Genomic DNA, 21,604 nt, shown 5'->3' with positions numbered 1-21,604 from the left:
TTCGCATTTTCAAGTGTCAGGAAAGAATGGAGAAGAGGTAAGACGAGAGTGAAAAAAAAAAAGTTTTGTCAAGTTTCAAACTCATATTTATTTTTACTTGCATTTACAGAATATACATCAGAAACAAACGTAGAGAATTATGAAATTAGCACTTAATTGTGGTGCACGGTTTTCATTTCGACCTTTTCTTCGGGTCTGTCCCGAATTTTAAGGGAAGATCAATAAGCTCAATGAGCGAGAACGCGTGGGATCCGGATGATCTAATGAATACTATATTCAGCGAGAAACGCGGGATTCTGCCCAGCAAAGAACATGTGTTAAAGTCATGTCGATTAAGCGGCAAACACATATTTCATACGTCCAACTATATCCACACGATATTTCTCTCTTCTCAAGAAACACACGCTGTGTGCTAAACGATGCGACACGACGAAATGACGAACATTTAAGTAACTGGGAGTGGGAACTGGGCTTGTCAAGTTTTCGACAGCAATTGTCCTCGTATCAGAGCAATGTGCAAGCTAAGATAAAATAATCGTCGCGTGGAAATGTTGCCGTCCGTTCCACTTTGGCGTCGCGATCACGATTTTCACGACAGAGGTAAACGATAGCGCGGTGGTTTGAAATATTCGAACGGGTAGAGGAAGTCGCGCGGAAGGTAAAAACGACGTTCCCTTCCGGCGGTACGTCCGTCGATTTTCTGCAGCTCGGAAGTAACGAGATATGACAATGCGCAAGAACAGGTGAAAGATCGAGAAGCGAGAAGAAACGCGAGAGTAACAGAGAGAGAGAGAGAGAGAGAGAGAGAGAGAGAGAGAGAGAGAGAGAGAGAGAGAGAGAGAGAGAGAGAGAGAGAGAGAGAGAGAGAGAGAGAGAGAGAGGGAGGGAGAGAGAGAGAGGGAGGGAGGGAGGGAGGGGGGAGAGAGAGAGAGAGAGAGAGAGAGAGGGAGAGAGAGAGAGGGAGGGAGGGGGAGAGAGAGAGAGAGAGAGAGAGAGAGAGAGAGAGAGAGAGAGAGAGAGAGAGAGAGAGAGAGAGAGAGAGAGAGAGAGAGAGAGCGGGATAATGACTCCTGCCTCGGAGCTTTTCACGCTCGACAAAGTTAAAGCGCGACTGACGAAAGTCGGATTGAAGCAGTGGTGGAGCTCTCGCGTTGGCGAGAGAGCAGAGATTCCCGTTAATCGCGCGGACTTCTTCTATACGTCCGGTTTGAACTCGTAACTCGTAACTCGTAACTCGCGGTCGATAGGAAAGTAAACCAAGTGGATATTTCCTGGAGAAATATGTTTTTGTTTGCAACTGCCAACTAGTTACGCGACACGCTCGAGTATTCCGAGTCTTGAGACTATATGAAACTTGAATGAAAGGAAGCGCGTTGCGATACTCGTGAAGCTTAGGAAATTTGCTTTCACGAGGTGGGACGGACACTCGGAGAGATGATGATCTGCGAAAACCGATGTGTCGCAATTTAAAACGGTAGAGAGATTCAAGGTTTCTCAAAGTGTAAACGTGTGTCTAACAATTATCCAATCATGGTAATTACGCGAGCCGGCCAATCTTCGTACCGCTGCTTCTCGTACTCGGTTTGGTTTCGGACGGTCCTCGACGTCTCGCGTAACTCGTTAATTCAGGATTCGGATGTTGAAATGTTCAAACTGGCCGGATACGCAGACGTGCCGCAAGGTTTAACGTCGAATTAATACGAATGCCTGATGCGGTGAAAACGGGAGAAATCGAACGCGATCGCCAGCTCTCCGCTGGCTGCCTGATATCCATCACTGGCGAGTGACCGTCCACGGTCCGGGAGTCCCCGGACTCCCGGAGAGAGTGTAAAGTCAAACTTGGCGCGCGCGTTCGCAGAAACATTCTACTCTATTCAGCAACTACACTCACGCGCTAGATTTCCTCCTCGCGTTAACGGCATTACATTTCCTCGCAATCTTTCATTGGCTTCTATTTTGATCTGTTTCTCTTGGAAGGCTCCCTTGGAATTCGCGAAACAGGCAGTGTGAAAGGAGACTCGTTTTCTGCGGGAAACGCGAAGGAACTCTCGTCTTCTCGGAATTTTACGCAAACACTCCACTGTACGTAATAACGAGTTCTTTCTCTCTGGTTATAGGATGTGGGCGAGTGGAGACGGAGAGCGTTCCGTGAAAAGCGTGAATGTGGAAAAGTTGAGCTTGGGAAGAGGGCTGAACCGATCGAAGTGCGCGATCGCCCACGTTGCGGCAGCCACCTTGAATATACGCGCAGCACGTGACTTCCTCGGTAGCGATACGCGTGTGAATGGGCGACGCGGATAAAGCATCGGGTATTACGATTATTACGATCGAATGACCGCTACTCTCTGATTCCCGGGAGGACTGCTGGCGGGTCCACTTATGAATTACCGTTACTCACTCGCCAGTTTATTCACGCAAAAGTCACGGCCGTACGTAAGTACGTAAGAGTGTACAAGTGCGTCCGAAACACGAAAGACGCGGGGAGAGACTTCAGCGGGGAAATTGCAGCAATTTTGCGAAATCTGCGGTGAAGAAACGTAAGCTCTGCACGCGCGCGCGCGCGAGGAGTCACTTTTAACCTCTTAGGCACGATGCGCCACTATAGTGGCTTTCGCGGATGTCATCTTTTTGAACGATGCGCCACTATAGCCGGCTTTCGCGGATGTCATCTTACGTATATTACGACGCGCCACTATAGTGGCTCACTCTAGCGACTCACTCTAGCGCTCACCGCTTTGAATTAACTGATCGTTTTCATATATTTTGTTTCACACTTTTTTTACCTTCACAACGTTTTATAACAGTGTTAACAGTATACAGGCAGAATATACAGTCTTTGCTTTTGATACGCCAGTGTCAGGTATGAATTGTTGCTTTTCGTTTAAATAAATATGCTCTTTGCCATTTGCTCTTTTTAACATGCCGATCCGTATCCTTATAATTTTTAAAGTTAAAGTATATGTACCGTATCCTTGAGAAAAATTATAATTTAATCATTCCAAAAACTTCATTCCAATGTGCTCGCGTAGAGAACAGCATTGCCCGTCACACACACACACACACATTGCAGTGCTGCTGTTTACGCGTAATTCGCGTCGAACTCTGCCGTACAGAGAAACAGCCCCGCGCAACCGCGCAAAATTCAGCCGTGCCTAAGAGGTTAATTATAAGAATGAAGAAAATTGTGTACGCATTCCTCCTCCTTACGCGGAGCGGCCAAGGAGCAGAAATGATTACTGTTATTTTATTCGATATTGTTGCGCAACAATTTGTCTTGTCTTGATGTGATGATCGCGCGCGCGATAATTAAATCGATGCCGCAGGGTGGAGGATATAGGATATCATGCGGGCGATTTCCTGCGACCAATAGCACGGGATCTCGCGCAGCAATTATGCGCATTTGCGATAATTGAGCGACTAATATCATCGTAAACGCGTATCGCGCATTTCCCGATATATACCAATAATTTCACGCCGTTGTGCAATCTGTCACGCCGAGCAGAATCGCGTGTTACGAATCTCGTAGTTTGGACGACGAGTGATCGGTACTTTCGCTTTTCGTCGATTGCGTCGATCTGTAGACGCGTAACAATTGATCTCGCGCCGCCGCTACCGTAGCGCGTGTAAACGAGCGCGGTGCGGTTTTATTACACGGTATTACGTAACTGAAGGTGTCCCCGGGAAAACGTTGTAGCCGGTTGATTGCAGACGCGACTTCCCAACGGAAGAGTGTCATCACACTTTGATAGATGCGTAGTTTGAGAGTTTGCGATGTAGCTGGAAATTTCTGCGCAACGTTAAAGCGCCGATAGTTTTCGTGCGCGTTAGTATTCGTCCAAGTTTGAACGTCCAACACGAACAAATTTGACTTGATAAAAATAACTTGAGACTTTCAAATTCTATACTTTGGATACTTGCACCTTCAACTTTTTGCAGAACGTACACGCTAATTCATTAAAGTTAATTTGATCAACGGTCCGCCGGAGAGGAACAAGAGAAAGAGAGACGAAAAGTACGTGTAAAAGTGTGTGTGTGTGTGTGTGTGTTATCAGGCATCGCGCGTGCAACGTCTCCAACAAATGTTGCGTAAGATTCCTTATGTTAATTCCCCCCGCTAACGTAGCGTATCAAAGTACAGGACGAGTATTGCAATATTCTTATTCTCTAGTTTTTCATCATTGAGTATTGCACAATGATCAATTTTGCATTCCCACAGCATTCCCGGGGAACCCTTCAATTAAGCTCTCGCCACGCGGTGAAGCATCCATCATTAAGAGGTGACTTAGCCGAGGGTGAAGCGCGAGAGAGTGTTTCAGTTTGCGTCGTGCCTAAAATGAGAACGCGCGCGTTGTGGCAACACGCTCGTCGTGTGCAAAATTTTAATTGTTGACAAATTAAACTGTCTGCGCCGCATAGATAGAACTGGCACGCCGAAATAATTGCCGGGACGTGTTCGAGCTCGTTTCCTCCGTAACGGAAACTGCATGGAAAGTGTTCTGTATCTTTGATGAGTCTACATATACGCGCGATATCAGTGTTGATCCATTTAATCACGTGCGCGGCGTTCTGCCGAGTAATAATGTAGAAAATTAATAATGTAGAAAAATGTGGAACAACGCGGAACAATATTAATTAGAGAGTTTGTGCGGATGGATATCTGTGTGGTATATATTGTAAATTCTCCTACACTATTTCCACAACGCGGGGAAACGCACTTTTCGTGACGCTTTTCGGGATACACATTTTTTCACACGACAAAGTACAAATTGGCAGAAAACGGGTGCTAAATGATCCGACAGATGCGATTTGATTTGGTCGATTCGCCAGCTCTTGCTAGCTTCAGGGAGGTCCATTCGCGCTAGTACACGCAGAAATATTAACGTATAATGCTCCGCGGGCCGGAGCAGCGCTTGTAATCGGGCGTTTCCTCATCATCACACTATGACGTGGTGTCAGGTCCTCGAACACGGCCGGTTCCACTTCCACCGGCAGGGACACCGTCCGTACGACAGGACATTGTCCATTATCGTCGCACGCTCTCCTCCTTCTAATTTTCTCCCTTCTTCTTCCCTCCCGCCCCGCGTCCGTCGCTGCCCCTCGTAAATCTCCTCCGAGCGTCTTTCCATAAGTAAATACTCCATGGGAACCGGATTCCCCTCCCCCTCCCCCATTCCTCGTCGGGGACGATCGTAAAAATCTCTGCCCCTCTTCACATTTTCGTTACGGGGGGTTGTCGTACGGGACAGCAACGAAATCCCTTATCGCGCGTCGAAAGACGCGCGAATGTGCGAAATGTTTCGAGCTTCCGTCACGGATGTCTCGCTGCTCCCTCCAGAGAAAGAGACCGCAGTATAACATTCTGTTATACTTGACACGCGAATATCGAAAGAATTTTCAATTAGCATCGCTATTCTCCCTCTCTCTCTCTCTCTCTCTCTCTCTCTCTCTCTCTCGTTCGCTTCTCGCAAAGTCTCGCAAAGTCGCCTCGTGTGTCCTTTGCCCGTCGAGCCGTCGCGTCGCGTCGCGTCGTACGACGATTTCGACGATTCGCCGCATCATCGCGTGGAATTTTCGCGCATCGCATTCGCTGGTCGTAATAACCTAGGTTTAAAAGGCGATTTCGCGGAAGGTCATGGTTCAAAACTGTGGCGAAACTGACTAAACTCGAGGACGACCGACGCTTATCTCCCCGACCCGATTGTGGCCGCGATTTGCTGGCCGAGCTAGACGAGGTGTGCGCGCGCGTGCGTAATTGAATGGCATTTATTTGCAAAGATAAGTACAATTCAAAACGAATTGTGTCGACAACCACGGATACGAGCACATATGTAGATACAAGTGTGCGTCTCTTTGTTGCTGGGCATGTCCAGACACGTTATTTCTCGCGTGTCGCGTACAAATTTCGCGCCTTATCGCCTCAGAACATTTTAAACATTTTAAAACGCATAACGAAGAAGCAATTTTTCCTCGTGATTTTTCTTTTCTTTGCGAGCAATGTGGAATTTTACCTATTTATTCGTGCGCTTCCCTCGACTTGTTACACACATGAAGCACATAAATAACTGAGCTGGGCCATATTACGACAGAGGAGAATTCAGCACTCGACTCGAATACATTTTTTCACAGTGAATCATCATTTCGGTGCGAAGCTCACGCGCAAGCTCGCGCGCTCTTTTCGCGAGCCGGGAAAAACTGGGAGGAACTAGCTCCCGCCGGGCGAGCTGTCGTTGAATTTAGTTCTCTCTGTTGTGTAGGGCGCGAGCAGTCACACGACGACACAAAGTCTGCGATGAATTACCGGTTCTGCGTTAACGCGAGTCTTGTCACGTAAACGTCGCCGCAATCTTAAGCACAATGCAGAATTCCACCGCGCACATACCGATCCTACGACGATGTCCCCGTTTCTCTCTCGCGCCACTTGATGTTTCGATTTCAAACGGCAGCTAATTACCATCGCGGTCTCTCGTCCTCGCATACATAGCGGATTGCTCCTCGTTCACCTAAATGTGTATATCACTCGCTCTCTCGAAAATTATATTTTACCTTGTGCGATGTTTCATTATTCACTTATTTTCAATATTATTACTCGTACTCAATGTTATAATATCATATCATTTTGTGCCGAAATTATAACTGCCCCTTCTAAAATCCGTCGCATTCTCCGTTGATACATTCAATTTCGTCCTTATATCAGAGAATATACGAGAATACCTACTGAAGAGCTACTGTTCCCTGTTTATTCGTTCCTTGAGCAATTCCATATCTCATCGACGAAAATCCGAAAATCCGCGTTGCTTCTCGTTGTGGAACTTGTTAATTATCAAAGTTAAATATCTCCGGATAATGGGGCAAATTGGGCAAATTAAAGTTCCATTAGCCAAAGTTGGTCCTTCGGAGTGTTTGCGAGGGACGATAAGATTTTACTATCTACTTGCACTCTCACGTGCGCACGCGAATGAATTCGTTGAGAGTTTAGCGATTACTTTCGATTCCGATTCCAATTGAAAGTACAATCCCCCGAATGATCAATTGTTGGAGTAGTCGAAACAACGGAGCATCATCAACGGCGCCTTGATATAAAGTATAACTTTGCTCACGATCTTAGATCGTGCCGTACTTGGCAGCAGGTTAAACATGCGACGAAAATATGGGTCAATGCGGTGCGCTATCGTAGTGCTATGCTCTATTCTTTGTTGTTATGACTAAGAAACTATGTGATTAATTAGCGACTAAAATACTCTGTGAACGCAGTGATGCTTGATAATTCAATTAGTGCGCTATCTAATCATTACCTAATCGTAATTACATCGTAATGCGCGTCTGATTAGTCCAATCAATTCAAATTATTCTGGTCCCAAATTATTCTTCGCGGCGAATCGCGATTTCTACGAAATGTGCCGCGCAATCGTTTTCACGCCTGTGCGATTAATCAAATTTCTCATTATCGCGCTGTCCGCGTTACCGCGCACTTTTAGCTCGACATGATACGCATATATATCCGTCGAAGAGAGAGAGAGAGAGAGAGAGAGAGAGAGAGAGAGGGGAGAGAGAGAGAGAGAGAGAGAGAGAGAGATAGAGAGATCTACAAATTACTGGCGGATGCGTTAATTGCTATTTCTTTTCCTTCGACAAAATGCATTCAGCAAAGGCTGAGTATAGTTATCTTATAGAATAGCGAGTCATTATAGTTAATCGATAGACATGTAACGGATCGCGGCACAAAACGATCGGAAGCTTCACCACCATTTGCGCCCCTTGTTCCGCCTACTCTGTTTTATGTAGAAACGTGTATCGCCGTGTATTTCATGGATCAAAAGGAAAAGATAGACAAGTGTAAGTAACATTAAAAGCGGTTCACCGCTTTTCGAATATCCAACTGTTTCCGGATTTCCAACGGTCCGGATTGCAACGACGGTATTCGAAATGATCCGAGAATAATGCCATGCTCTTGAATACTCCAAAGCGGTATTCTTCTCAATTTGAAAGACATCACAGACGGATCGCAACATCGTTGCGTGACCGTGATACAAGAAAAAACTTTGGGATTGCGCGAGCACCCCAACCAAAGGATGGGAGACATCGTCTGGAAAAAGTCGCACAGCGGGATTACATCGAATTAAAGTTTCCCGAGCGTACCAAGGAAATATCAACGGAACTTAACGACGCGTACAATAACGCGTTCGATTCGCCAGAGTTGCATGCAACTGTTATAGTCGCATTAAGTGGATTATAGTGCGCAAGTGGGTTAAGATTTACGCGATCGATCGAACAACAAGCCTTCGTTTGATTGGTCGTCAAGACGGCAATTAATTCTGCAACAAGCGCGATATCGTTTCTTCCAATTGATCACACACGACGGGAAGTTTTTCAGACTCGCGAAATTCGCGACTCATTCGTGTAACGTTGAAGCATCAACAGCCAAATACATGTATGTGTGTGAACGTCTTGTCAGCGGTTTAACGAGATGCCGAGATGAAAGTAGTAGAAAATACGACAATTATTCGTAAAAAATGTCGACTTGATTCACGCAAGCAGTTGACGAATCCGACGTTATTAGCACGCGGTCGAATCTTTTTTCGACGAGAAGTCGATACCGGTAGCGCGCGATACGCCAGTCACGAACGCTCTATTTCGATATGCAGGTGCAATACCGTCCTCGTATTCCGACGAGGACACGGCGCGCGTCGTATACGCGCCGATATCCGGAATAAAAGGCAGCGGTTTTAAAAAGCGGTTTCACGCGCTATACGTCATAGAGTCGGATCATTTTTGCGCGACTGACTCTATCGACTTTGTTATTCAACAACAAACGCAAAGGAAAGGCCGGCGCAGCTGCCGGCCGGCAAAGAAACGAGACACCCGAGAACGAAGAGATACATTTCAACGCGGAAAACAAATTAAAATAAAAAAAGGAAACGTTATACGCATACCTGTACGTATTTGTTTCTTCTGGCGACAGTCGAAGAGCCGTCAACGAGAGAGAGAGGGAGAGAGAGAGAGAGAGAGAGAGAGAGAGAGAGAGAGAGAGAGAGAGAGAGAGAAAAGAGGGAGGGTAGTGGGTGAGGAGAGGAAGAAAAGATGCGCGTGAGGAACACACGTAGGGGAGTCTCGTCTCTGAGAAAAGGATTACACTTTACGTTTCGCCGTATATATTATTCCGCGCACGGTGAAATGCGTCGTTAAGCAGAAACGCTTACATGATGACGGTGAAATTTGTATCGCACGCATTTGCACATGGACAGAAACATAATTCCATTATTTCGAAGGAAAGCACGATGCGCGTTGATGACACGGGATGCAAATATCGCGAATGGGACAATGTTGTCTGTTTGAATTTGCGTTAGCTGTCAGTTACGGAAGACACTCTCTCTCTCTCTCTCTCTTTCTCTCTCTCTCTCTCTCTCTCTCTCTCTCTCTTCGTCGAATCGCGACGTCAGTTCCACGAAAGAGCAAGGACACATTTGTACTTGAAATTAATCGCGAATTTGCACAAGTTGGGGGAGGAAGATTTCCTCCTCTCGCAACGAATCAATCCCCACGAGAGATTTAGAGGACTGGTTCGCGGTCGAGCGAGGACGCAAGATTTCATAGCGCCGTGCGAGCTAGTAGTGGCTAGTATTGTACTTGTACACACGCAGCACACGCGTCGCATCGACTTTGAGTAGGTCAAATTGATCGCGAAGCATTCACGACCGTTATTAATGGGGAGAAAGAGAGTTTCCGTTGCGGGAGCGAGCGCATTCTTATACCGAGAAACTCTTGCGCACGTTTCGCACGAGGCGAAAGTAGTGTAACGAAACAACGATGCCGTGGACAGTAGTAGTAGTAGTAGTAGTAGTAGTCAGTCGCGATAGTGCTGCTGCCTTCGAATAATTCGCGGGATGGTAGAGCGTGACAGACAACGGCTACGCCGTTCACTGGATCTCTGATCGGTGGCAAAAAAAAAAAATTAGCGGCACTCACCTGGTGGAATGATCGACGAAAGAACCGCCATCCAGAAGTCTCAGTTTAGCGAACAGCACAGCACTGACGAAGGGCACCGCCGTGAGCTCTTCGAGGTCGACCTCCACCGAGAATTTATACTTCTTCTTCTTCATCATGAAGGCCATCTCACTGAGGCCCGGACACCGCACTTGAAATCTCGCCGCGCGAATCCTCGGTTCTGACCACCGTGTCTGCAAGCTCCCGACGATGACGCGAGACTCAACCGGTGATGAACCTGGGCGATCGATGCATGCGGCCCACGGCACGATCGGCAGCGCTGCTCACTGTCGACGTTGCGCTCTGAGGACCGCGCGCGAGGAAGTCATGCCGCCGGACACGTTCAACGTGTCACGTCAAGATGATGTAACTTCACCGGAGTCATTACACTTTCTCAGAGCGCGAACGCGGAGCACGTGGTGGTCTCAGAACGCGCGCGCGGGAAAGTTCTCCTCCCTTGGGGAAGGTGGAACGTCTGTCTCTCTCGTCAGAGCGGATGCGACGTAGAAGCGGATCCTCCTCGCAGATTCCTCACACACGTCTCGCGTCGAGATTCAAGAGGAGGAGGTGCGGGCGGTACGTTCGCTCGCCATCCTCGCCGTCGTCGGGGCTGTAAACCAAACAAATCGTTTTTGTTTATATATATATATATATATATATATATATCGTAACGAAACGACATGAGGCGAGAAGATGCAAAACAAAAAAAATGCCTCGTTTATACGCGGCGAAAAGAGAGACAAGAGTTTGCTCACTTGTTGCGCGCGCGCTTAAAACTAAGCTAAAAGCGGTAAAGTATGTGTCGCGCGTTGCGAGATTCGTTCAGAACGAAATACAATATAATTAACCTACGACGTAGATGTATATCATTAGAGGCTGCGTGTATAAACGCGAGAATCGCCATGTGTCGAGCTTAATCGAGCGATCGAGGTTTCCATCGTCTTTTTCGACGATGAACGATCAGCCAAGTGACACTCGTAGTAGTTTGCTGTTTCTTCGGTTTGCAGCTTGACCTGACCTGACCTGTGACAATTCGCGCGACGGTGCGCACCGCACGATGAAACGCGCACGTCCCGCGTGGGAGATGCAAACTGCACGGAACTAATTACGATGGCGACGGGCGTTTCGAAAATGCTAATTACGCGCGGAAACGCGCGAGCGAAAACGGAGGCCGTCGTTCTTCCTGGCGTCGAGTTTCGAGATGCGCGAACTGGGTGAGCATGACGCACCACCGGCGACGTACCACGCACCAGCGGTTAATGCAAGTCGGGACCAGATACGGCCTCTACACCCGGAACAAGCGGCCGGTCACAAAAAACGAAAGAAAAAAACGCGCCACGATCCGGTCGCACGAGACGAGAATTTAAGTCACCCAAGTGGGAACGGCCCGAGAGAATTATGAAGACCAGGCGGAGGGCGATAAAAATGTTTGAAAGCCGCTTGTGTGAAAGCGACGCGACGCGAAAATTTAATGCTCTCGGCACGCGCGTCGCGCGGCCTTTTGAAAACGACTTTTCCAAACGAAATTCCAAATTTATGGAAGGGAACAATATATATATATATATATATATATATACGTGCATATTCTTTCGCTCTCTGCTCTAATCATTTTCTAATTCGTTCTCTCGGCTCGAGATGCTGATAACTGGCGGCGGGAAAACGGGAAGATTTTAAAAGGAAACATTTCTTCAAATTCCCAAAGGACGAAAATTTTCTTTTTTTCAGAATTTTTCTTGCTGCTCCCCCCGACAATCGTGAGTGATAATACATGCTCTCTGTTCTTATCCTAGCTCTCTGTTCTTAAAACCGAAAATTATTTTATCACGTATCGATAATCGGAATGTTTACTCGCAAAATCGAACAATTTTCGATCACGGTCGTTGTCGCTGCTGCTCTCGAGCTCACCGCTCCGAAAGGAGCGGAGGACGCGCTCATTGACGATGGATTATCCGGCCATCGAGACTCATTGGCGTCGATATCCACTCGATCCAATCTCGCTATTCTCGCTTGACTCATCCCCGACTTTTGGACGAGAACAATCGCGATAAGGACAATCGACAAAAATATTATCGCTAATTTCTACATCGATCGCTCGGTATCCGGATAAACGCGAACGAAGTTACTTGTATATACAATACGTTTAAACATTTACATACATTATTTCTTCACGTGCGATACAAACTCTCTGCATGTAAATATCTTTTGCACATTATGTTACACAAGCATTAAAAAAGTACAATTTTCTTGTCCCACTGTCCTTAGTGATATTTCATCGTTAAAAATTACTCGAACCGATATATCATTCGTATTCGTCTTTAAAGATTTTTAAGCCGCACATTCCGACACACTGTCTCAACGTTCTCAACGACGATATTACAGTCTCTTGATCAGAGTTTCCAATCCCGGATACAATTTAGGATCTTTTCTCGGGATTCCATCCCGGGATTATATATATGTAAAGAAAGAAACAAGAAATATTTACAAATAATAGAATTGTTTTATTTATAGAACGTTCATAGACTTTTATGAACATTATGACAAACAGAAAATAAAATTTCAGCAACAATTAAAGCAACTTACATTAATGATTGCACAAAAACCGTTTAACAATTAAAAATTAAAGTTTTCGTAATAAAAATAAAGATAATTATTTCTTCTTTTTCACATTTGAAAAAACGACTTTAAAAATAATAAAACATAAATTTTGTTAAAAGATATCTGATCGAGGCTCCCGGATTCGAGGAGTCTGTGTTGCGCCAGTTTATCCGCGAAATTTAAAATAGAAAACTCCCTTAATATTTAAAACAAATAAAAATAATACATGGAATTAAATTTGAAATATTTGAATACACACTTCTCTAGCAAATGCTCTAAAAGTCAGTCGGTAATAAGTCAGTAATAATTAATTAAAGTAAAATTTTTGTAAAACGCAAGTATTATATAGACACTAAGTATGAAATTTTGAAATCCCGAAATCCCGGGATCCAGGATCCCGGGATTGGAAAGTCTACTCTTGACCAACTACGTACTTACAAACCTTCCGTCCTTTTCTGGATCACGGCCCTAACCGTGACATAAATAGAGGAAAGAAAATTTCATTAACCACGATCAGAGCGATATTATTTCGCGCGTATCAATATCTTGGAACTAAAATAATCAAAGTCATCCGATAGAAAATAGACGAAACGACTCGCCGTTTGCTCATCGTGTGATGTTACGAGCGGACAAGAGTCCGCTCGTAGCGGACAAGAGATTTTTTGTGAATTAATCGAGAAAGAATACGTCGAATTGAATTGACACTTGGTTATTTTGAGACACTATGGCCATATTGTACGTAAAATATTTAAATTCTTTCCTACACAGTTCTCCTACAGTGGAATGATACGTTACTCCAGTTTCGGAGCCTGTTACACAAGTCGTCACAAGTCACGAGACACGATATACGACACATAGCTCAAAGCATCCCCAATTAAGCTCCGGGGCAGGTTGTGCATCGCGCATTCACACGCGCTCAGTTGCGCGTTTTGCGTGCACGCGACGATCGTGAAAGTAGCGCGATAAAAACGTACCGATAAGGAGCGTTCGTTTGATCTCTCTCTCTCTCTCTCTCTCTCTCATACACACATATGCTCTTTCTTTCCCTCTTTTTCTTTTTCCTTCCGTCTGTCAATCTCCAACCACCTGACACTTTGATGACATTTAACGAGTCGTGAGTCACGGGACATTGTCCCCTTTTCGTGAAATCCCAGAATTTTTCTCAGAATCGCGACTCCTCCATTTTTGCGCGAGTCTCGTCAGGCAGCAGGACGATTCCCATCGCCCAGCATTGATCGATCGAGCCGCGATCGAATAGACGCAACGCGCATTATACACGCAAAGACGACGAACAGCAACGGGAATTTACTGCACGCACTTGCGACAAACACGAAGCGAGAACGTCCAGCCGTAATGGCAGACATCTGATCTTCGCCCGTTACCTTTATAACCTCTTGTCTCGCGCGCCGCGGCGACCATCACGCACGACGGAATTGACTTCAAACTGCTTCGTTCTGTGTTCTGATCTTTCAATCTCTCTTGGACGTTCAATCTCTCACGTTATGCATCGCGCGATATGGATTTTGATGAACGTCGACCTAACAGCCGTGCGCGCGATGGCAACTTCACCGCGGATCGTCCCATGATGGCAGATGCGATTTATAACCTCTCTCTCTCTCTCTCTCTCTCTCTCTCTGTCTCTCTCTCTCTCTCTCTCTCTCTCTCTCTCTCCCTCTCTCTCGCACGCGCGTCAGTTCGACACTCGTCACGACAATTCAATATCTCACTCCGTTTCGTATCATTACTCCCCTCTTTTTTTTTTTCAACTGGCTTTCGCGTTTAATTTCGTAGAGCAATCACAGATGAGTTTCGGGTGCGGACGTTCTCGTTTGTTGCGACGGGTTACTACTTACCGTGCTCGTTGACGCTCTCGTCGGTCGATCTCACGCACAATCTCACGCACTTTTCATGTTCACAATTTTGTTTCTCTGCGATGAATCTCACGATGTTCTCCGACGCGAAAACGCGTAAGCTACGCGACCGAGGAAACTACGACCGCTTCGTCACCTCCGACGTAACGGAGCTCGTCTGGCTCGTCTACGAACTGAATCGAGTCGAAGCGACGCATCTCTTGCTCTCGCCGAACGCGCCGGTACGACCGTGGTGCCAACTATTACGCGCACTCGAAGCTCGCCGTCCACACGTCTGATAAGTAAGGAATCCGCTGAATCGATTAAAGAGCTCCAGAGCTAGTTAAAGTTAGAGTTAGAGTCTCCCGGAGATCCCGTTTCTTTAAAAGACATGCTCTCTGGAACGTCACCGATTATTAAAGCGCGTGGGCATGGTCGCTTGCGAGTTTATATTTGACGTGAGTAATACAATGTGCCAAATAATGAGAAAGATACGCGTCGTCAGATGACAGTAGACACGTGCTTAATCGCTCAGCAAGGTGAGACAGTATTCCGATATTTAACATAATCGTCAATGTTCGTTGAATGGGTCGAATTTCTTCCTGGCATCAACCGTGAGTGTCATTTGTGTGTCAGAGTGTTATTACGATCACATTATGATTACATTTTACTACATGTTACTTGATGTTAAAGATGTACTCATGATGGAAAAGACACTGTTAATTGTATAGCTGTATTACTATTATAGTTTTCAATTTTCAATTTGTATTGATATATGCGGATGTCTTTGTCAGTCACAATAATCGTTGATTATTGGGTCAGCAAGATACTGTTTAAAACACACATATATATATATATATATATATATATATATACAAATTTTTATATATACAGTTGAATGCACACCTCTTTTGCTCGGTACACTTTTGTGCTATGCACAACTACATGTAAACACACACACACACACACACACACTGGTTTATAGCAGCCCTAGTCGAATGCATAATTGCGAATCTAACACAGGACCCGAAAGTAAGAATCATAAATGATCGACCGACGTTGCGCCCTTTTCGCCCTCGGCACCCTGCTGATCTTGGTCCTTGGTGTGAATGTATATTTCATCCGGACGATCGTCGAGAGTTCTTCGCAAAAGATATACTCCAAGAATCTACCAGTGTCTGTATCAAAGAGTAGACAGGACATTTCCACATCCTCACGGCCCATTGAGAGAGATTCACAACTGCAATTGAGGCCTATTGCTAAAGATATGGGTGAGAAGATCAGGGAACAAATTCGTACACTACCATCCAAATATTTCAAGCAGAACACCAGCTACAGCCTTGTTTTGGAACGGCTTCTGGCTGAACTAAGAATAATGCCAAACGTTCGAGAAGACATTTGGAATATTCCAAATAATAATGTTAGTGGGAAAATGTAAATGCAGAATACTACACAAAGATGTCACGTTTCAATGATATAAACATCTTTCAGTGTATTAATACCTGAAAATGAGGGATAAATTCATTATTGTTTGCTATATGACTTGTGATGCATAGTGGCCCGATGCCCACCAGTTGATTCCACCAGCAGCTCCGGAACTGGGCACCATTTTGGAGATTCTGCGGCGATCCAAGGTGATCCGCGCGGATAACGCACCGTTGGGTACACAACTGAAACTGATGCTAAACCTGGAGAATGGCGTGAGGGCATTGTTCAAACCACAATGGTACTCGAGGGACACCGTGTTACATGGACCGGTGTATTTTGGCAAGGACCGACACAACGCTGAAGTGGTGGCCTTTCACTTGTCGTCTTTGCTGGCGCTGCGAAGAGTACCCCTTGTTGTTGCACGTAAACGTACGTTGAAGTCGTTGAGCGAGACTGTGAAATTTGAGAAAGAGCCTATCGCGGAATTGCGATATCAGTTTATATAATTCTCATTGATTTCTCTCTGATTAGAAATTAGTCACAAGAAGTGGCGGCTGTACTGTTACAGTTGACTTGAAGGAGATTCGCGACCGTGCGACGCCAGCGTTATACACGACTATGTATCAGGAAGGTAATGACACGTGCTTATACGGCGTTTGTCACTACTGCTCCCCTGCAGACCCCGTTTGCGGTGTAGGGGACATATTGGAGGGTGCTCTCATCTTCTGGCTTCCGCGATACCTAAGACTCGTTAAGCACCGTCATCCTTGGCAGCGAACCTACAAAAGGAACAAATTCGCCACGTGGGAAATTGACGAGGCTTACTGTGATAAAGTATGCGATAATTGAGAACAATCGTACGGTTCTTACATCTATCTTACATTTGCGCCTACTAGTAATATATGAGTATTTGCGCCTACTTAGTAATATATGAGTATTGCGTTATCGTGCGTCGTCGTTCAGCGGCCGCGAATATGTCAATGTCAAGAGTAAAGCGCCAATAAAACTTCACCTATTTATAAAGTTAATGCGTATTGATTCGTCAAGTTTGACGAATGATACTTTTTTATAAATTGCGCGATGTATACACGCGCGTAATATACACGCACGCACGCACGCACGCACGCACGCACGCACGCACGCACGCACGCACGCACGCACGCACGCACGCGGTGCATTATTTTAGCTATTTGGAAAATTATTTTAGGTGAAAGACTCTAAAGCCTATTCACCGCAGTCATCGAGCAGATTGTTAGATCTGATCGACACAGCAATCTTCGACTTTTTGATAGACAACGGTGATCGTCATCATTACGAGCTCGCACAAAACAATTTCCACAACCCGGCAGTGCTATTAATAGATAACGGGAAAAGCCTGGGCAATCCCGACGTGGATCATCTCGACATTCTAGCGCCTCTTTACCAGTGTTGCATGTAGGTACAATTTGATCAGCCGCATCTCTAATGTACGATATTACACGAGGATTACACACAAATTACTGTACAAATATCTGTAATTTCCGGGGATACCTTTGCATCCTGAGAGTCGTCCAGTCAGTCGCCTAGAAATTGATATACTTTGATATACTCCTTCTTTTTTATTAATACATTTGATAATGTAGCAGTGGAAAACATTTCACCTTAATGACACCTAAAAATGATATTGAAACGACTGAAAGCATTGGCGTACGAAGAAGAGATAAGTTTTAAAATAATCAATAATCTCTTCTTCCCAGGATTCACAAAACCACATGGGATAGATTGCGTTTGTTCAGCGGCGGTTCCCTGAGCGTCGCATTGGGCAAACTCGTTGCACATGAGGCGGAAATATCACAGGTTTCTCCGCTCATTACAGAGGCGCATCTAAGTGCCATGGACAGAAGGTTGCTCACTGTCTACGCTATAGTGGAGAATTGTCTCAGTGAAAAGAAGTACGCTTCCAACGTGATCTTGGATCATCGGTAGCCTGAGAATCATTTTCAAGACAATTTAATTCAACGTAAACGGACATGTTTCTCGATGATATGATAAAAAATAGATCAAATTCAAAAGAATGTAAACTCTCTTGAAGGAAGAATCGGAGTAAAGATTCCTTTGTAAAAGAGAGTAAGTATATAGCTGAAGGAAGCCTGTTTGCAAAAACCTTACCTTGAACATTCAGAACGACATGGAAGCAATACTTATCAATTTTCTCATTATTTTCGTCAGTTTTTTTCCAATATCTTGACAAAATTTTGTATTCCTAAAAATTTTATTGTTTCTTCATTGGAAACAGTTTCTCGGTAGATGTGACGATTATCGTCATCGCAAGATGAATTATTGTAAAGTAAAGTGAGGCGAATCACACAGCCACAGATTTGAATGCAATTTATTTGATGACACAATTAATTATCGTTATTTGAGTACAGAGTTGGAGCGCGGCGCCAGAGTACAGCATATAGTATAAATGCAGTACAAACGTAAAAAACCTGTAAATGCGACTGTATAATCTTGTGTGTATATTATACGTTGACGTGCCTGTCGTAGTAGGGCACCGATCATATACAATATGTATAGTTTTCGTGTGATCCCCGCCTTACATCTCCCGTGTGATCTAGGTCGTTTAATTGTTATCCCAAATGCCGACTGTATTTGCTTGTATTTTTCACATTTTTCCTTTACTCAAAAATCTTGTTAAGCTCGCTTCGTTTTTTAGAAAATTGTGCATCTGGAATATATATATATATATATATATATATATATATATATATATATCAGCATCACGATTAAAATGTTAGAATGAAATAAAATAAAAATTAAATAAAATTGACTATCGTGATATTGCTAAAAGCAACGATACTGCAATAGTGGTTCTTAATCGCAAAAGAAAAAAGAAAAAGATAAATGTATGTATTGTACAGTCGAACTAAAAATTGAATCGCCGTTATCATCCATGTTGAAATTCGTCGAAAATCGGATCGAGTTGAGGTTGAGTTGTTGTTTGTTACGAAAATTTAGAAAAGTGCAAGGGGACGATATCGCAAGAGATATCAAGAATCACAAATTTTGGGTCTTGATAAATTGAACTCGCGCGCTTAATGTAGTCTATCTTGCTTTGTCTCGTATTTACACAATGTTATGTGACCAGAATTATCGACGTTACCTTAGTTTAGCTAGAAATTCCATTTGTAATATATATGTATACATGCATACGTATGTACATATGTACATGTGTATATGTACACATGTGCATATGTATACATATGTACACATACACACACACACACACACACACACACACGTGTATGTATATGTTTGTGTGTGTGTATGTGTGTATGTATGTATATGTGTATATATATATATATATACATGTACACACACACATACATACATACGCACATACACGTTAGCGCCATCGTCATTCAGGTATAGACGTGTGCGTATGTATATACGTACACACACGTACATACACATACATATGTATATACTATTTATATATTATATTATATTAACATTTTTAATTAAATAGAGCTTTTGTAGCAAAGTATGTATAAATAGACTATCTTTTTGCACAGACTACAACCGCTTTCTTCCAACTTGCTTGCTCTTTCTCGCTCTTTGTATTTCGCCGCTTCTCTTTTGCGATACAAGCGAAAGTTTGCGATTCGTCATTTGTCCTCGAGATCTTTATAAGTCTGTGTCTAGATAATTTTTATCTGAAAAATAATCGGACGAGAGAGGAATCTCTATTCTCTGAGGATTCCCCGGTTCGAAACCGCTCTTTCTTATCGTTCCGCCATAATACTGTATACACCGAATGACAAGATCGACGAGATGTTCTTTAATTGCGCACCGTCTCGTCGCGAGTAAAAAATGCGTCCCTCTAAAATATAATTCCGCAACGACAGCATGGAGATTATTGCATTACGTTTGCGCGTACGCTTCGCGAAAAAGTAACCAAACGGAAAGAAATTGATGGAAAATATCACTCTGCAACAAACATCGCGCCTCTGAGATATACTTGTATCGGTAAGCTCTTTGTGGGACAAATTGCAGTGATGCGAAGAATTAAAGAAGAAACGAGGAAGGAAACAAAGAAAAAGATAATACATCTTTGTTAAGAGAAATTACATTTCTCCTATCAGCATTGGGATTAATTTTATTCGAAAAATCAAACAAGAAAAAGTCAAACAAGAACGACCCAAGAGTCCCAAAAGAAAATAAAAAAAAAAAACAAGAAAAATAAATGCAATTTTTCGTCTTTGCGAGAATTCTGGAAAGAAAAGAAAAAAAACAGTCAATTTCTCTCGTTTTGTCTCTCCTTCGTGAAGCGAGGAGTCATCGTACATTCGTCATTGCCGTTCGTTCACTTAATTACATATCACACCTAAGCGCTGGACGCACATAGAACTTTGAAGAATCTAGGCCAGCTCTCTAGGCTAGGCAATTAATTAATATCCCTCTTGAGTTATTACAAAGTTGTATTTCGTATCGCGCGATCTTAAAATATCTAGCGCTTTGTAATTTTTTGTAAACTCATTGCGCTTCAGAGGGGTTTTTCCGCGCGCGCGCGCGAGACTTCCCCTTCCCCTTCCCCTTCACGACGTTTCGCTGCGATAAAAGGTAGATAATCTCGCGCAACGGTTTACCCCGGTTCTCATCTTGCTTGCGAAAATACGAGATTTAACGATATTCGTAACTTTCTTTCGTAATCTTTCTCGGCCTTTAATCTTAGAGGTGCTTTACTGATAATTTTATTCGGTAAAGATATTTATTGTGTATAGTTATTCTTTAATTGGTAATTAATCTCCTTGCTTTTTAGATTATTCGGCGATCGGAATGATTGCGTAATTGCGGGACTTATCAATCCTTACTTTTCCGGTATCTTTAATTATTGAGCGGTCGACATACACGGTAGGTCGACTTTTCGGCGATGAGAGCTTCAGAGTGCCGATTCCACTCCTCTCGACGAAGACGTGGAACTGCTCAAATCTTCCGAGTGGCGAGTATGCGACGAATCGAGGGATGTCACCGAGTCGCTGTCGTTGCTGTGGGGACTCGAGTAATTGGCTGCCTCCTGCAGCCTCATCAGCATGTTAAGCTATAAACGTAAGACATAGAGTCAAAGGAATAGATTTTATCATATAATGTAAGTTTCACCATATTAAGAAAAAAAGAAAACTATCTGTAGGAAACTGTGGGATGAGAAACTACGAGATGAAAAGATATCACACGATAAAGTCGATTTCGTAAGGTAAAAGTAACCGATGTCAAATTAATTGACGTGATATCGTCCATCCCTCCAGCCAGAGAAGAAGCCATAGAGAAAGTTTTTTGGACAATCTGAATACCTCGACGAATATACTCACCAGAGGATCTCCCTCGGTATCGCTGTGAGTACTTCCGAGACTCTTGACGCTGGAAGCTCCCACGCCAGAAGTATGGCCGCTAGAGACGACATCGTAGCCTACGTCTTCGGGTCTCAGACGTAGAAGAGCGTCACTACCGCCGTGCACGGCGTGTGTGGACAGCCAGGGATAACTGGACGTGATAAACTGCGCCGGATCTTCCCAAGTGGACTCTCCATTGCCATTTCCGCAAACGCGTCTTCCGTACAGCGTCAAGCCCTCCCTGACTGTCTCCACTAGGTACGGTATCACCGAATAATTCCACAGGTCGGTGAACCACACCTGCGAGCCGGCCACTTCCATTGGACAGGACAGGAAGAGCCGTGGTCCTGATGACGAGTACGGCACCGTGATTGATTCAAC

At 44.4% G+C, this 21,604-nt stretch overlaps 3 protein-coding genes across 12 annotated transcripts in view; 1 reads left to right on the top strand and 2 right to left on the bottom strand.

The window, feature by feature from the left end:
• Nucleotides 1-14,610, bottom strand: part of LOC105192678 (uncharacterized) — a 50,346-nt gene extending 35,736 nt beyond the window's left edge. For 2 of the 4 annotated variants that reach the window (XM_025301560.1, XM_011156956.3), the window contains exons 1-2: nt 14,430-14,610; nt 9,964-10,591 (exon numbers count right to left, since the gene is read on the bottom strand). In XM_025301560.1, the coding sequence (XP_025157345.1) occupies nt 9,964-10,109 (146 nt within the window). In that variant the 5' untranslated portion in view covers nt 10,110-10,591; nt 14,430-14,610. Of the gene's footprint in view, nt 1-9,963; nt 10,592-13,958; nt 14,177-14,429 lie in introns of those variants that run through there. The other 2 variants (XM_025301562.1, XM_025301561.1) reach the window with 2 other exon arrangements.
• A 177-nt stretch (nt 14,611-14,787) lies between these two features.
• On the top strand, nt 14,788-18,606 carry LOC105192677 (glycosaminoglycan xylosylkinase). Of its 3 annotated transcripts, none has more exons than XM_011156955.3 (6): nt 14,788-14,884; nt 15,450-15,846; nt 15,983-16,283; nt 16,423-16,688; nt 17,062-17,288; nt 17,591-18,606. In XM_011156955.3, exons 2-6 carry the CDS (start codon nt 15,472-15,474, stop codon nt 17,817-17,819), a joined length of 1,398 nt encoding a protein of 465 aa, XP_011155257.1. In that variant the 5' UTR covers nt 14,788-14,884; nt 15,450-15,471; the 3' UTR covers nt 17,820-18,606. The 3 variants fall into 3 exon arrangements, with proteins under 3 accessions (XP_011155257.1, XP_011155255.1, XP_011155256.1); XM_011156953.3 differs by having other exon boundaries at nt 14,788-14,965; XM_011156954.3 differs by having other exon boundaries at nt 14,788-15,040.
• sick (sickie) overlaps nt 18,352-21,604 on the bottom strand; it is a 115,137-nt gene continuing 111,884 nt past the window's right edge. For all 5 annotated transcript variants that reach the window (XM_025301551.1, XM_025301548.1, XM_025301549.1 and 2 more), the window contains 2 exons: nt 21,203-21,570; nt 18,352-20,934 (listed from right to left, as the gene is read on the bottom strand). In XM_025301551.1, the coding sequence (XP_025157336.1) occupies nt 20,776-20,934; nt 21,203-21,570 (527 nt within the window). In that variant the 3' untranslated portion in view covers nt 18,352-20,775. The remainder of the gene's footprint in view (nt 20,935-21,202; nt 21,571-21,604) is intronic.

Source organism: Harpegnathos saltator, unplaced genomic scaffold (genome assembly GCF_003227715.2).
Source record: "Harpegnathos saltator strain DR-91 unplaced genomic scaffold, Hsal_v8.6 scaffold429, whole genome shotgun sequence".
Taxonomy (NCBI): Eukaryota; Metazoa; Arthropoda; class Insecta; order Hymenoptera; family Formicidae; genus Harpegnathos; species Harpegnathos saltator.
The sequence above is the reverse complement of the archived record's forward strand: the minus strand, read 5'-3'. Positions and strand labels throughout refer to the sequence as shown.